This window comes from Sphaeramia orbicularis, chromosome 19 (genome assembly GCF_902148855.1).
Source record: "Sphaeramia orbicularis chromosome 19, fSphaOr1.1, whole genome shotgun sequence".
In the NCBI taxonomy this organism is placed as follows: Eukaryota; Metazoa; Chordata; class Actinopteri; order Kurtiformes; family Apogonidae; genus Sphaeramia; species Sphaeramia orbicularis.
The window spans coordinates 20,495,000-20,509,416 of record NC_043975.1 but is presented as its reverse complement, the minus strand read 5'-3'; the positions used below and the strand labels follow the sequence as shown (position 1 = coordinate 20,509,416).

Genomic DNA, 14,417 nt, shown 5'->3' with positions numbered 1-14,417 from the left:
TACCTTTGAAATGTAAAGGATATTGTTGTCTTAAGATTGCACCCAGAGCAGTGTGGGAGGCATCAGAAGAAACCCTCATGATGTGTGCATGACTGCACTGTTGACAGTGTGTGACCAGCTGTTGTTCCCCCACAGAACTCGAATATAGAGCATTTTCCTTTCAAGGGAAAATTTGAAACTTCACAGATAATTTGTTTTTATTTCCTTGGATGGGAAACTTCCCTTTTTCTGTTGCTTTCATTTCTTGAATTTCATTTGTCTTTAATTATGTTTATGGACAGAATTTGTAGTAGTATAACCAAGCTGTGATTTAAACAGAAGCACACTGTCTCACCCTATAAACCTCTCATACTTAATCTTCATTTTCTGCTGTCAGTATTTTCTTTTAACTACACTGTGTACTTCTACATTCACACCAATATTTCACTGAATAAGGCAATATTTATATATTAGTTTGAAGTCTATATTTGACAGAACTCATGTAAACAGTATTTTCCGTTTGAATTTTCTGAATTAGACCAAATACAAATGTGGGATGTGCTGATATTTACATTTTATGAGGATTATTTGGACATGTGTACAGTCCATTCAGAATGCTCATTTCATTCTCGGGTTTCACCACTGGTTCCAGCACACAGCCCCAGTTTACAGACAACTGAGGAAGAAATAACAATCCACTCTGGTAAAGATGTGTTCTTCTAAGGAAAATCAACATTTCTGTCAGAAAGCAGGAACACCTGCTTTTAAACATTATGAAAGAGGATATCAGCAGGTCAGCAGGTGTTGTGCAAATATTGGAAACCTGCCATTTTTAGGAAGGTGTTCGAAGGAATGAAAGGGGGTGGATGTGGGAAATTACATGAAACTCCATTTTAATCAGGGTATTGATAGTGTCATATAAATAATGTAAGCACTAGCCATGAAAACTGCCAATTAGTTTTTGAAATGGAGGGAAAAGCTGTAATGGTTTTTTTTTGTTTGTTTTGTTTTTTTGGTGCTAAAAATTGAAGAAGGGAGATGGACTTGTCATTAGCACATTGCGGAAGAGTCCAGAGCAAGAAATGTACAAATGATGTCAGACGCTATGAAGTGGACAGCAACGCTCCCAAACAAATTTCTGTTTGTGTAGTAATGATTCAGTGTGGTCACACCCAAACACGCATTTGTTTAAGAGAGGCCACTAAAATCCAGGATCACTTTCTTGTACTTAGATACTTTTGTACATATCAGTGTGAGTGGCATGTTTTTCCACATAGGGGCCTCACTTCCTCTACATGCACCGACCTACCTATCTGACCTAGTCTATTTCTGCCCCAGTCTTTTAGCTCACTTCCCTCTCAGTACTCTCATACTCCCACTGAATAGCAGTTTACATCATTTTGTGCTGCAGTTGTGAACTGGTACTGCTCATTACTCACATACAGTAGGTGTGAGTTAATGGTGTAATAACAGCAGAAGGCCTTAAACATGAAATCACCACAATGTGGATTTGACTTAGATTGATGACTCTCCCTAAATACAGTAGGTCTGTTGATTGTTTGTAACCTGCAGTAATTTTTAAGCTTTACTGGTTTTTGCTAGACACTGTGATACTCTCATGTTTTTATGGTAACTGATGCTTATAATGACACAAACAAAAATGTACTCATTCAGATGACTGTAATCAGTGACCTTAGAAGCCGGACTCCCCTGCACAGTTTGTGTCTTGATCATTTTCTCTGCTGTTGTTGAAGTTTGATGATGGTGTTTGAGTGAACTGTCAGTGTTGTATATTATACATGATTTTGATTCCAATGTTGTAGATCATTTTGATTGTTTGTTTTTTATGGATGTCTCTGATTAGATGATCTTCCAAGGAATAATCTTTTCTTGGTTGATGGTGGCCCTCTTCTGGCAATAAGATATTATTGCAACTGTTAGCACTCATCTCATACCTCACAGCTTAACAATGTTGTGTATTTCTCACTGGACACTCTTACATGATTTTGTTTAATAGTTAACTGAAAGATTTCAGACAAATCTTATTTGTATCTGTGTGGTTTTTAATAATCCAATGGCTTGATTAGTCACATTAATGTTTCTTTCTCTTCCAGTCAGTAGATTCGAGGAGAGGGAGGCAGAGCTCAAGAAGGAGTATAATGCACTTCATCAGAGACACACTGAGGTAAGCTGGTGTGAAATAGCATTTAGCAGGGATCATAAAACTGATGGATGTGAAAGCTTCCCATCCAGCGTGAAGAATAATAATGCATTCAGAAAATGTGAGGAGTGGAAATATGCATTCAGCATATGCAATTTATTTTTCTTCCTATATTCAAGCATCTTCAAAAACATTTAAGATCAAAGTAACTCCAAAACAAGTGAAAACAGATTATGTAAAATTATATATATTCACCATTAATTTTAGAACAGGATTTTAGGTAATGAATGTCAAACTACTAGTAATTTAATTGTGAATAAGACCTCAGTTTATAATGAGCAGCATTTTCTGAGTTAAAAGACCTAATGTAAAGTTATTCAAAAATAGTTTTGTTACATAAGAATAGACCATATTTATTAAATGCTACTTCTACTGTCTACTTGCAGACCAAAGAATATTGAGATCTCTATTCAAGTGCAACAATTTCCATACGGTTAATAAGCAGTATCTAAAAAGTAATTGAAGGAAAACTATTTAGTTAATGTTCTTATAGTTGCATAATAGTCATTTGACACCAATAATAAAATGGCAATAATCAATAACAACATGTATTTATCATAGCACATATTGTTTCTAAGTAAGGCTTTTAATCTGTAGATTAGTATTAAAAACTAACCAACAAAACACAATGCACACCTTTTCCATAGAATTATAAGATTAAACCCAGTTTAAGTTGATTAATGTTTTGATATTCAGCACTTCATTCTGCATTTTGTAATTGGGCTGAAGTGTTTAATTAGCATTATCGATTTCCCACATTTTTAGGAATCTGTTCACACTTGCAAACTCCATGAATATTAGGTTTGTAACAATGTGAAACTGTGAAAGAATAATAGCTTAATTAGGCCCAGAAATATCTTCTTAAAACCATTTTGCCCCAGTTTAGGCTTTTTTTTTTTCATATTTATGGACAAATATTGAGCCTTTTCCATGATGCAAAAGCCACAGACAAAAAGGAAGTCACATTCACAGTCTTTAATATTGAAACACAAAATCACCTGTTGAGACATATAAAACCTCTTCAAACATGCTGTTGTAAAGAGGTCTATATTTGGGTTGGAGAAAGCAAAACGAGTGGTTGTGACAGAAACAAAAATGGACAGAAGAGTCAGCTGAAGATGATTAAAACATGAATTCAGTTCTGCACCAAGCCTTGGGTCTGCCTCTTATCTGTTATCTATTATGCATCGCCAACAGATGCCCTTGTGTCCAAACAAACCGCTCAGCCCACTACTGATCTGAATAATGATGAATGGAGGCAAACAGAGTCTAATAAAAGCTGTCACCTACACTATTGAACTCATTCTTTTCAAGTCTGACAGTCACAGCCGGATCTGGACCCTGGACAACAACACAAAAAATCGACTGTAAAATAATATCAAAGATGAAAAAATGAATTCATGTAATTTGTCTTGACATTTCTGTGTTGTTAGATGATACACAGCTACATGGAGCACCTGGAGCGGACTAAACACCAGCATGCAGCAACGATAGCAGAGCCGGCAGATACAGGCACAAGCTCATCAGCCAGAACACGGTGAGACACTGAAACATTGAGTTCACCTCATTGTACATCACTGCCAGCATGACTTTAAATCCAACACTGTCATTTTTGGAATTCGAAGTTCCTAATGCATACAAATTTCCTGGCACACCATCAACTCATGTTTAGTGCCAAGCATCACATTGTATCCTGTGTTTTAGTTGCTCAGTCAGAACTAGATATGAAGACTTGTGCAGGTTGACATAAAGTGAGTTTCCAAGCTTCTGAGCTCTTCTTCCCACACTACTGTACGTTCCCTAGAGTCAGGAGGAAGAAGTAGGTCAGTGAACCCGTCTCAGCAAAATAAGTCGGTACAGAACAAATGCAGTGAAAGGATACAACCTGGAAAGCTGCAGCAGAAAAATAAGACAACAGTACTATTTAACATGAGATGGACATCGGTTAGGACACAAAGTCAGATGCTTTGGGGCAGATTGAGGATACTGTGTGAATCAGGCCAGTAGTTTGGCTTGTTCAGAATAATCTCCTTCGATGGGATGATGAGCTTTGTGGTCTGTTGCTCATTTGTAGAGCAGATTATGAGTGGGTGCAGAGAGCCAGAAGGTCAGCAAACCCCACATTTATTATGAACATGAATTACCACTGTCATTGCGCTTACTCACCCCATATTCAATAAATTCATGCATACATAAAATACATTTGACTTCAATAATTGTTGACTCCATGGGCTCCTGGGTGATCACATGTTTTTAAGTCTTCATTGAGTCGATGATATGTATCAGAATACTTCATAATTCCCAGGGGAAAATTTTTGATGTTATAGTCCTTTTTGTGGAATGTGGTGACATTTAGTGCTAAGGTAGAGGGCTGAGATTTACCTCTGGTGTTGATATAAACAACTCATTGTAAGGTAAATTAAATGCAGCAGTTATTATTTTCATGGGATTACACACTTGTCAAATGAAAATGTAGTGTAGTATAGTATACCTGATTAAAATGTCATTAGGTATGCTATATTACTGTGCAAAAGTCTACATGTGTGTCTAAAGTGCACTTGTGTATTTCTCAGTCTCTGTAAGATAAAACAACTAAAATATATTTTAAGAGTGAGATCTCCCTTTTTACTATATTTACTATTTACTGTTGTCTGCACTAATCTTGTCAGGTTTCATTCAACACATGTCCGATATTTCTTAGTAGTTTTCTTATTCTTTTTGTTAGAGCTGTTTTTTGTTATGAGAACAGAGGTCACACTAAATACTGACCATTGCCTGTAGAAGCTGATAGAAAATAGAAGCTGATATTTTTTGGAAGTTTATAATATCATATTCTTCTAAATGCAGAGACTTAGAAAGGGATATTGTACTTATTACATCGCTGTTTTACAACAGACTATTGTAACTGATGCTTGGGTGGCAGTCATACCTAAAAAAAAAAAGAAATGTCATCATTTTCAACATGAAATTAAGAAACACTAAATTGTGACTTTTATGATATGCAAATAACGCTGCTGTAGTCCTGTACTGCAAATTCAAAGTGTCTTGTATTTGTTCGAGTCATTCAATGGCCTGATATGTTCAGAGAATATTTTGTTTTCACTGGTATTAAACTGTAAATGCATCTGCAGTGAAGGCAGTTTAGGCTATGCCTAGCCATTTGAGTTGTTATTAAAAACTAGATTTATACGTGTATTTAGCCTTTTGTCACTTATCCAGTTCTAGCCCAATTAGATATATACTGTAATATATGCTCTTAATTTAGGTTGGTTTGAATTTTAGTCACTTGTGTGAGTTACTGCAATGTCAAACCACTGAGGTAACTTTGTTTTATTGTTACAAGAGAATTAGGGTTAGTTCCAAAGGGCTGTCTCCATATTCTTCAGTGTTTTATTGTACTAGATTGTGTGAGTGCAGCTCCCCGTTGCCCCTTCCCTCCCTATCGCACCACTTAATGCAGACACACTGCCAACGTCACACACACACTTTTCTAGTTTTGCAGCCAATAAGCAGCAGGCTGAGAAGAGGCACATGGAACGAGCTGCCTCAGCACCCAAAAGAGAGAGGGAGATGGAGAGGCAGAGAGGGAGGGGTGGTGGGTGCTAACAGAGTGAGAGGGGGAGCGTCAGAGTGTTCTAGACTGCACAGCAGAAGCCGTGTCGCATCTCAGAGTACGGGAAGACTGAAGGAGGAAGGCAAAGCGAGTCACCTGCAGAAGGAGGAGAGTGGAGGGAGGAAGCTGCTGCCGGTGCCTCTCTTCCTCTGCCTTCTCTCTGTGGACAGTGATTGCAGCTGAAGCCACTAGGATTACTGCTGTTGTGAATGCTGCAGGCAGACCATTCTGTCTGCTTCACACCACTCTACAGCTGCACGGATACTGCATCTCTGCCCTGCTGTACCTGGACTTACAGAGATCTAGTCAATCAAGGTGAATTTGGGGCTTCAGTGACTGCCACCTAGCCCACTCCTGGTCCCCGGTGCGGCACTGGGCCATGATCTGGGGGGGCCATGAGCCCCGGGTGTATGCTGCTGTTTGTTTTTGGCTTTGTCGGGGGAGCGGTGGTCATCAACTCTGCTGTGTTGGTGTCTCTGTCTGTGCTGCTGCTGGTTCACTACTCGGTGTCTACTGGCGGTTTACCTGCCCTGCCTTCTTTACCCTCATTACCCAGACCCAGCAGGTACAACTTATACGTTTTCTTAATTTGTTGTCCCTACTAACTGCACTGTAAACTGTCTTTGTTGCCATGTAGTTGAGTTTTTTCTGCCATGTGGGATCTGTGGATAGACTGAATGATGCTACACACCAAAACTAGGTCAACAGAGACAGGATGACAAGCAGAGTCAGACCTGGAAGACTATACCACCGTAGCTAATACCTGTGTTTTTAGGGGTGCTGCACAATCTATTGCTTGAGTTTGACTTGTAATGTATAAGTAAACTAATAAGCAAAATCTCCTCAATTCAGCAACACACCTGACAGACATGTAATCCAAAATGATTTAATGCTAACTTTTGCTAATGAAACTAAGTTATGCTTAAGGGCTGAGTATTGTTATAAAGTAGGGTTAAACTTCAGGCCACATTTATGTGACTATTTAGAAAAATATTTTAATCACATCTACAGTAGAGCTCTACCAGCAAAGAAAATTAATTTTATGTGGTAAACAAAGCGCTCAGAAATTCCATTTCATTCAAAGCGCACATAGGAGACATAACAGTATCCCACCTGTCAAACTGGATACACCCTTTGTAATGCTTAAACTGTAATGTAATTTTATTAAGTGAGTTAAATAGAAAATATAGAAATTCATTTACTGTACAGTTGATATGATCAAGGAAATTAGTGTTGAGAAAAACATTTTTTTTTACCAGGCTGTAAATTTGTTTATTTCTTTTTGTAAATTTGGGCAATTTAACATGGGGACCTATGGGGACTAATGATGCCAGCTCTCTCTAGCATCACTTCACCATAATTTTAAGCTGTTTAAGATAGTTGTGATTCATATTATTATTTTAAACATCTCTTTTAGGAGGCGAACAGTGTTCAGAGAGCTGATGGCGAGCTCATTGTTCAGTTTAGATAACAAAAGGCAGCAGTAGTCGCCATCAGTGTCCGGCATGTGACCTTTTGCTCTCAGTATGGTGGTGTGTCCATTGTTTTGGACTACTGCTTACACTGCTGCCTGCTGGCTGCTTTTCTTTTCACCATGGCAGCCATTGTTCTGCTCACACTGTACAGGTCTTTCATCCTACAGTAGACACTATGATGAGAGTTGCTGCTGTTGTGTTCGTGTTGCGAGATGAGCTGCAAAGGGATTTTCTTATGAGTGTGAGAGACACAAACATAAATGACTGGTGATGTGATGATGTGTCACAGTCTTTTGTGTTAAGTTCCCAGCAGACATCTTCCTAATAAGCCAAACAACAGAATCCATCTCCATCATTTAGACAGATACAAATAGGTTTGTGTTATTAGGGGAGCTAGCAGGGTGGAGTTTACACCAGATTTATTTTCTTTTCACCACTTCAGTGTCAGGGGCAGTCTTTGATACAACACATCTATGTGGAGTATTTGACTCAGTTCACATCACATTTTACTTTGTCCTATGTTTTGATCTAGTACTACTGTTACCAACACGGTGTAAGGTATCACACACCACATGCTGCTTATTGCTTACTATAAATCTTTGCTTCATGACCTATACTGCGACCTTCTCTTAAAGACACTTTGGCATATTTCTAGGTCACTATGTGACTAGCAGTTTTATTGGGTTATGAAAATATGAATATTACAACTTCCGCCTTCACTTCCTAAAATCCACAGCCACACATGAGTAGGTGTGTGCCTGTGTGGGAAAAAAAAAATACTGTTTTGAATTTATTTTATATGCAAAGATTTAGGGCAGACACTTTGTTTTTTGTTGTGTTTATAACCTTGACTCCAAGGTAGAATTGTTGTAATCCATCTTCAGTCATTTGATTCCCCTACTCCAAAGTAATAGTGAACACTGAGATGCACACTGCAAACCACACAGAAGAATGTGCTGCAGCTGTTCTTACGAAATGCATCCTGTAACATGCAATATGTATACAGTTGGATTGTGCAACTTGTACCAGAAGTTCATAATATTCCTTTTTGAATCTCTGTATCTATCACAACCTCTACTGCAGATTGATTGGTGAAAACAAAATGTTTGCCACAATTACAGCTGTATGGCTCCTTCACATTGACTGAGTTGTTGAGAGATTGTGGGTAGGAATAGCCAGAAAAGCATGTTCATTTACAAACTGCAAAAAATTAAATACAGCATTTGCCATACTATGCATCTGGACACACCAAATTGTATGGCAGCATCGGTATGGATACAAAGGGAGAAAGTCATCAATACCACTAATGTTCGCATTGACAAATCTAGCTTATCAATGTTACTGCTGACAGCTGATTCTGAAATGGTTAGACACAATAAGAAATCTCCAAGGAGAATGACAAAATGCATATTGCTTGCAAAATGTTTGCAAATTTGTACAGAAAGTTGTGCTGTGATGGTGGATAACTGTGTTAATGGAAGTGCAGTCCCCATGCATATGATAATGTGTTTTTATACTATGGCACAGTCTTCATAAACATTGATTAAAAGAGTGGAATATATTTTGTTTTACTTGCAGTATCATGGTATATGTCCCTTGTATCATGAACCTCATCTATCACCAGATCTTTCAGTTCTACACACAATGAATTTTTTCAAGTTGTATTACAATGACTTGGCTAATGGGCCAAAATGCTAAATAATTGTGTATTTCGACTTGTGGAGCTGCTCTTTTTTTCTACATCAGTCTTTGTACTCCTCTGTATCCAGGAAGGAGCGTCCCATCTCCATGGGCATATTCCAACTTCCTGGAACTGATGGCATGACCCCTGACCCTCAGAGAGAACCTGTGGAGACTCCCTCTGAGCCATGGAGATTCAATAACCTCAGTCATCCCCGGTCCAACACAAGCCTCAAGGTAAGAAAAATAGGTGCCTCTTTGAGATGCATTTTAAAGGAAGTCCCCTCTTAGTGTTAGTGGTTCTAAAGTGAAAGTTAAGAGTCTGAAGTTGGCTTATAGAGATTCCCACGGATCAGAGCTGTGACATCAGCCCCATTTCACCTAAAAGAGTGTGTGGAAACACTCTTTGCCAACAACACCAAAGAAAGAGTACATTTCAATTCAGACAGAAAGGATTGTTCTGTGTGTCCAGAATTTTTAGCAGCTCATAGCGTTTATGTGTGTTTGTGTGAGTGGCCTGGAGCCCAGCAAGCAGAGGAAGTGGTACCATTTGGGGGCCTGGTTTAACCTCAAGGGGGGGTATAAAGGACAGAGTGTCTTCACATTGTTGCTGTTGGAAACCATGCTGCAAGCGGGGGTGCATCATGAATATTAATGACTTGTAAGCATTCATTTACCGTTACTATACCAGTACAGGGGTCAGGTGGGTGTTGTCAGAACAGGAAGCAGTCTGATTTTTTTTTTTTTTTTTGTAACTTAGGACAGGTTACAGCATTGTATGGATGATGTAGGACATCTATTTCAGACCCCCTCTGTACAAAGCAACAGCCACACACAATATATCACCAGTACAAAGTATTGTTTTGTCCTTTGACTTGACATTTCCCAAAGATTTGCGCTTCATGAGTGGCAGGTTCTCTGTATGTGTGAATGCTTTGGAGGGGTAGGGAAGAGCTCTATCATCAGAATAGCAGATCACTGTAGCTGCGTCACAATTGGCTGTTCGTTGCTGCTATAGCAACCACAGAGTGATGCCAGCCAGCAGACAAGCAAGGGAGAAGTCCCATCAGCCCAGAGAGATGAAGAGAAAACAGGAAGAGGAAAGTTTGTTTGTGACTTCAGTATATGTCCACTGGGTTTATTAAAATGTCTCTGCCTCAAGGTGATAGAGGGATTTGTGTAGAGGCTTTGTTGTTGTCCTGATTGATTGAGTTTCAGCATCAGCCACAGTGCTATTCATAGAAGTGAAGCCTGTGGTATTAGTGGATGAAAACAATACAGGGATGGAAAATCTGCATGCCACAGTGGTCTGCTAAGACGTTATAAAGCTCAGTGTTTGCTAGGTCCCCTAAATGCCACTTTGTTTTTATTCAATAACACAGAAAGGTCACCTTCTGTTCTGAAGGAAGCCATAAATACTGCTCAATGTGCAACTCAAAGCGGCAAGATTTTCCCACAGATCTGCTTTTGTTGAGTTTTTTAGGGGTTGCTTTCGCTGTACAGTGACGCTGACTGTCACTGTACAGAATTAAGCCTGTTCAGAGGTTTGAGGGGATTTTGCTTATGTCCACTGGCTCAAGTTCTTTGGGCTCACCATGAATCAAAGCGATTTTCAATCTGATATGTAAATTTTGAAAGTGAAGTTTTAGTGAAGGAGGAAACATGCAATGCCCTGGAGAAAAGCTTTACAAATTAACATTTTGCATATATATATATATATATATATATATATATATATATATATATATATATATATTTTTTTTTTTTTTTTTTTTTTTTTTTTTTTGGGTGAGACTATTGAATTTGTCTTATATACCTGCATATATTCCATATACCTTTTAAATGATTGCATTCTTAATTATTGGGTGATAATTAATGTGCTTTTAAATCTTCCTCAGTTTGAGGAACAGTTCATCCTGGTCACAGAGGAAAGTGAAAATCAGGAGGCTAATGAGGAGCAGGTAGACATGTCATCTGCCTGAAATGCAAAATGTATAATCCAAAGTAGAGTTGTGTTTTGTGAATTCAGTCTTGGCTTTTTTGAAAGAAAATGACGCTAACATGCTGATAATGTCTTGCCTGTGTGTTGCTGACCTAGCATTATTAGATTTTCAGCTACGTACCAGAACATAAAGGAACATAGGGCATACTTGCACTTCAACCTCTAATCAGTTAAAGATGAAAAACAGTATTAAACATGACTGTTGTCATATGAAGTGTTGTGTTGTTGCATGTTGTGTTTGTCTACACAATTTAACTGCAAAAATCTTTACCTTTTTCTTGAATTTGACAAATATGAACTCACTGTCAACCTATTATTTTTTATTGTGAGCTTTCTGCATGAGCCAGTCATGGTCTTTTAGTGTTTGAAAACTATTGTAGAAAAGCTAGTACAAACTTTAAATTCACTGTGAGGTCATCCATTAGGTAAGTTGTCTGAATTGTCATCATTCATTTAGTTTATTTTGGGAATGGCCTGGGGTGTCTAATAATTTTGGCTGTTTTGTTTTATCATGTTTGGTTTGCATAGACATGTCAATACATAATCATAATGTTGTTCAAATAAACTGGTAATATTGGCTTCATGATAATCACTCTGTTTTGTCACTTTCTTCCCTTTTCCTGCATTTCCTTCATCTTAAGGATGAACTTTCCGGTGCAAACCGTGGAGGCTCCAAGTCCAGCACAACAATCAGCCAAGGAGGCAACTCAAAAAGTGGTGGACCCAAATCCAACACCTCTATGTCTTCTCAGAGCGGTACCTCAAACACCCCTACTTCCACATATAGCGGTAATTCTCAGTCCACCACACCAAACAACGAAGCATCAGTCAGCGTGAGTCCCAGGTCCAGTCTATCTGGTGGTACCTCAGATGTCACCATGGAGTCTGCAGCCTCAGACCTTCAGAAACAAGAAGCTTCAGACAGGCTCAATAGCAACCTCGACTCAAAGAGCGGAAAGCCAGACAGCAATAAGAACATCGCAGCCGTACAGGAAGGACAACAGGGTCAGGACTCATCTGTGTCGCTCAATGATGACGGTAAGTACTTCAGGTTAGATCTGTATGTGCTGGAGAGTAGCTTCAGTAATTATGGAAAGCTCATAAGAGAAATATTCAAAAATCAACTTGGACTAGATGGAGGATGTGTTTTACTGGAAGGAAAAACTGATCTGAAACTGGCTAGTTGATTGGCATGCTAACACACTTAAACATTGCATGTCTTCATATTGACATCTTTTTTTTTTTTATCATTAATTAGATGTATTGGTTTTATGGTGCTCAAGTGCTAAACAAAACTCCTACTCAATGCCTGTCTGCTAAATGTTGGTATGAAAACCACTGGGTTGAAGAAATACTGTTGGCCATTGAAAGGGAATGTTGAACTGATTTGTAAATAACAGAGGATTATTGGAAAGCTTGTAGTAGTAGTCTGCACTCGTTTTCTTCTTAAAAACATCATCCCAGGGTCATTTTCAGCTTCTTACATTGTTCTTTGTTGTTTTGGACCAGAAAACCTGGAGAAGTCTGAAGTGCAGGCCATCATAGAGTCGACCCCCGAGCTGGACATGGAACTGGATGGCTGCAGAGGAACAAGGTACAGCAGCAATAATTCAACTAATTTAGCCTGAAAAACCTTTAGGGGCACAATAAGTTTGCTTCAGTGCAGAATGACAGCTTGTGGCATAATCAACTTACTGAAGTATAATGCTGTCTTCAACTTAACCATAAACTCCTCTCTTTTCGTTTTCTGTCCATCCAGCACACCGACTAAAGGTGGCATCGAGAACCTGGCATTCAACCGCAACACCGACTCTTTGTTTGAGGAACTGTCGTCTGCAGGAAATGACCTCATAGGAGATGTGGATGAAGGTGCCGACCTGCTGGGTAAGAAGCCTCACTCTCACCACATAATAGTCTCTTATGATCTGCTCCTTTACAAATATTCCTTTTCCTTTGTTATATCTTCTGAATTCTTCCTCTCTGTGGCTGTCGGGCTTTGTCATCATTACAGATGAGTTTTCTGGTGTGTATCAATAAGTTCCACCTAGACGTCTTTACCAGCTGCTTAGTGTGTGGAATAGATTAGCCAGGTGCTGTTTGCTGTGAGGAGTGATACTTTAGACTAAAGGCGTCCAGATGTGACTATTTAGCTTGCAGGTACGAGTCTGTTTTGAAGTTGCACCTCTTTCTGATCTGTACTTTCCTCTGCATGACTCTCAGACTACAACTTCTTAGGTAAGACTAAGAACAGTGTGTTGGATCTCTATAGAAAACCAGCATTGGCATTGATATATTTGGATTTTTCCTAGTTACCCTGAAGCTCCTCAAGAGATGAAACATTTATTCTGAATTCATATTATGGATTTCAGGTATGGGTCGGGAAGTTGAACATCTTATCCAGGAGAATGCTCAGCTGCTGGAGACCAAGTCAGTATTCCTTTAAAGTTATGAATAAATATAACACAGCAATGGAAAAATTAATGTGATCATGCTGAAACATGGATGATCATATGCCATCAAAGTTGCTGCAATATTGCACTAGAAATTACACAAATGGTTATTCCACCAAATATTGGTTTCTATGCTCTTCGTATGGTAAAACATTACTATTTTGTTGTTTAAAAGTTAATTTGTTTTCTTTGCATATATCTGAGGTGATGAAAAAAATCTATATCTTGATTTAGGAGACACATTAGTAGTTTCTGGAATAAACGATAATCATCAAATTTTACTCAAACACCTACCTTTAAATACTAAAAAATGAATTTTTCCAGAGCTGTATATAAACATTGTCTATTTTTATCTAATTTCCTTGATGTTCTAGGCCTATAATTGTATATATGAATATGTATTAAATATTTTATTTATAAATTGGCAGTTTTCACAGATGTATCTACAATTTCCATAATTCTTCTTTTTTTTTTTTCCCAACACTTAATGCATCATAACAATAGTGTGAATTCTCATCCAAATCCCAAAATAGTAGGAAATGTTTCTGTAGCAGTGAAATATGTTTCTCCACTGTTAATAATTTTCCGAGACTCGTTGCCGTTATATCTATCGTAGCTAATGAATACATAGAACAGAGGTGAATCACTGATCATGTACAGAAAAATAAAGTGAAAAATTCAGTTAAATTCTTGGGACCTTGTGAAATCCTATAACTACAGTTTGGTCTTCTCAACTAAATTTTATTATTATTGTACTTTAAGCTTCACCAGCTTCTTATTTTTCAGTGGATTATGCTGAAATTGGCACAGATCATACAAGAAACTCAAGGATGATTTTTCAGTTGTATTTATGTTAACAGTTGGTCTGAACAGATATCTAATGAATAATTTTTTACCATAATGAATATTCATTATTGAACCATCTAAACAAACTAGTTTAATTGTCCTAAATGTATCACATTTGGAAATTGTTGGGACCTGTGTAACGGTTGGCTGT

General features: G+C 38.2%; 1 protein-coding gene across 7 annotated transcripts in view; it reads left to right on the top strand.

Moving 5' to 3' along the window:
* spag9b (sperm associated antigen 9b) overlaps nucleotides 1–14,417 on the top strand; it is a 42,708-nt gene that overhangs the window by 14,636 nt on the left and 13,655 nt on the right. For 2 of the 7 annotated variants that reach the window (XM_030121391.1, XM_030121392.1), the window contains exons 3-11: nucleotides 2,094–2,164; nucleotides 3,634–3,737; nucleotides 9,058–9,205; nucleotides 11,612–12,008; nucleotides 12,480–12,564; nucleotides 12,730–12,854; nucleotides 12,982–12,993; nucleotides 13,191–13,205; nucleotides 13,340–13,397. In XM_030121391.1, the coding sequence (XP_029977251.1) occupies nucleotides 2,094–2,164; nucleotides 3,634–3,737; nucleotides 9,058–9,205; nucleotides 11,612–12,008; nucleotides 12,480–12,564; nucleotides 12,730–12,854; nucleotides 12,982–12,993; nucleotides 13,191–13,205; nucleotides 13,340–13,397 (1,015 nt within the window). Of the gene's footprint in view, nucleotides 1–2,093; nucleotides 2,165–3,633; nucleotides 3,738–5,829; nucleotides 6,379–9,057; nucleotides 9,206–11,611; nucleotides 12,009–12,479; nucleotides 12,565–12,729; nucleotides 12,855–12,981; nucleotides 12,994–13,190; nucleotides 13,206–13,339; nucleotides 13,398–14,417 lie in introns of those variants that run through there. The other 5 variants (XM_030121393.1, XM_030121395.1, XM_030121394.1 and 2 more) reach the window with 5 other exon arrangements.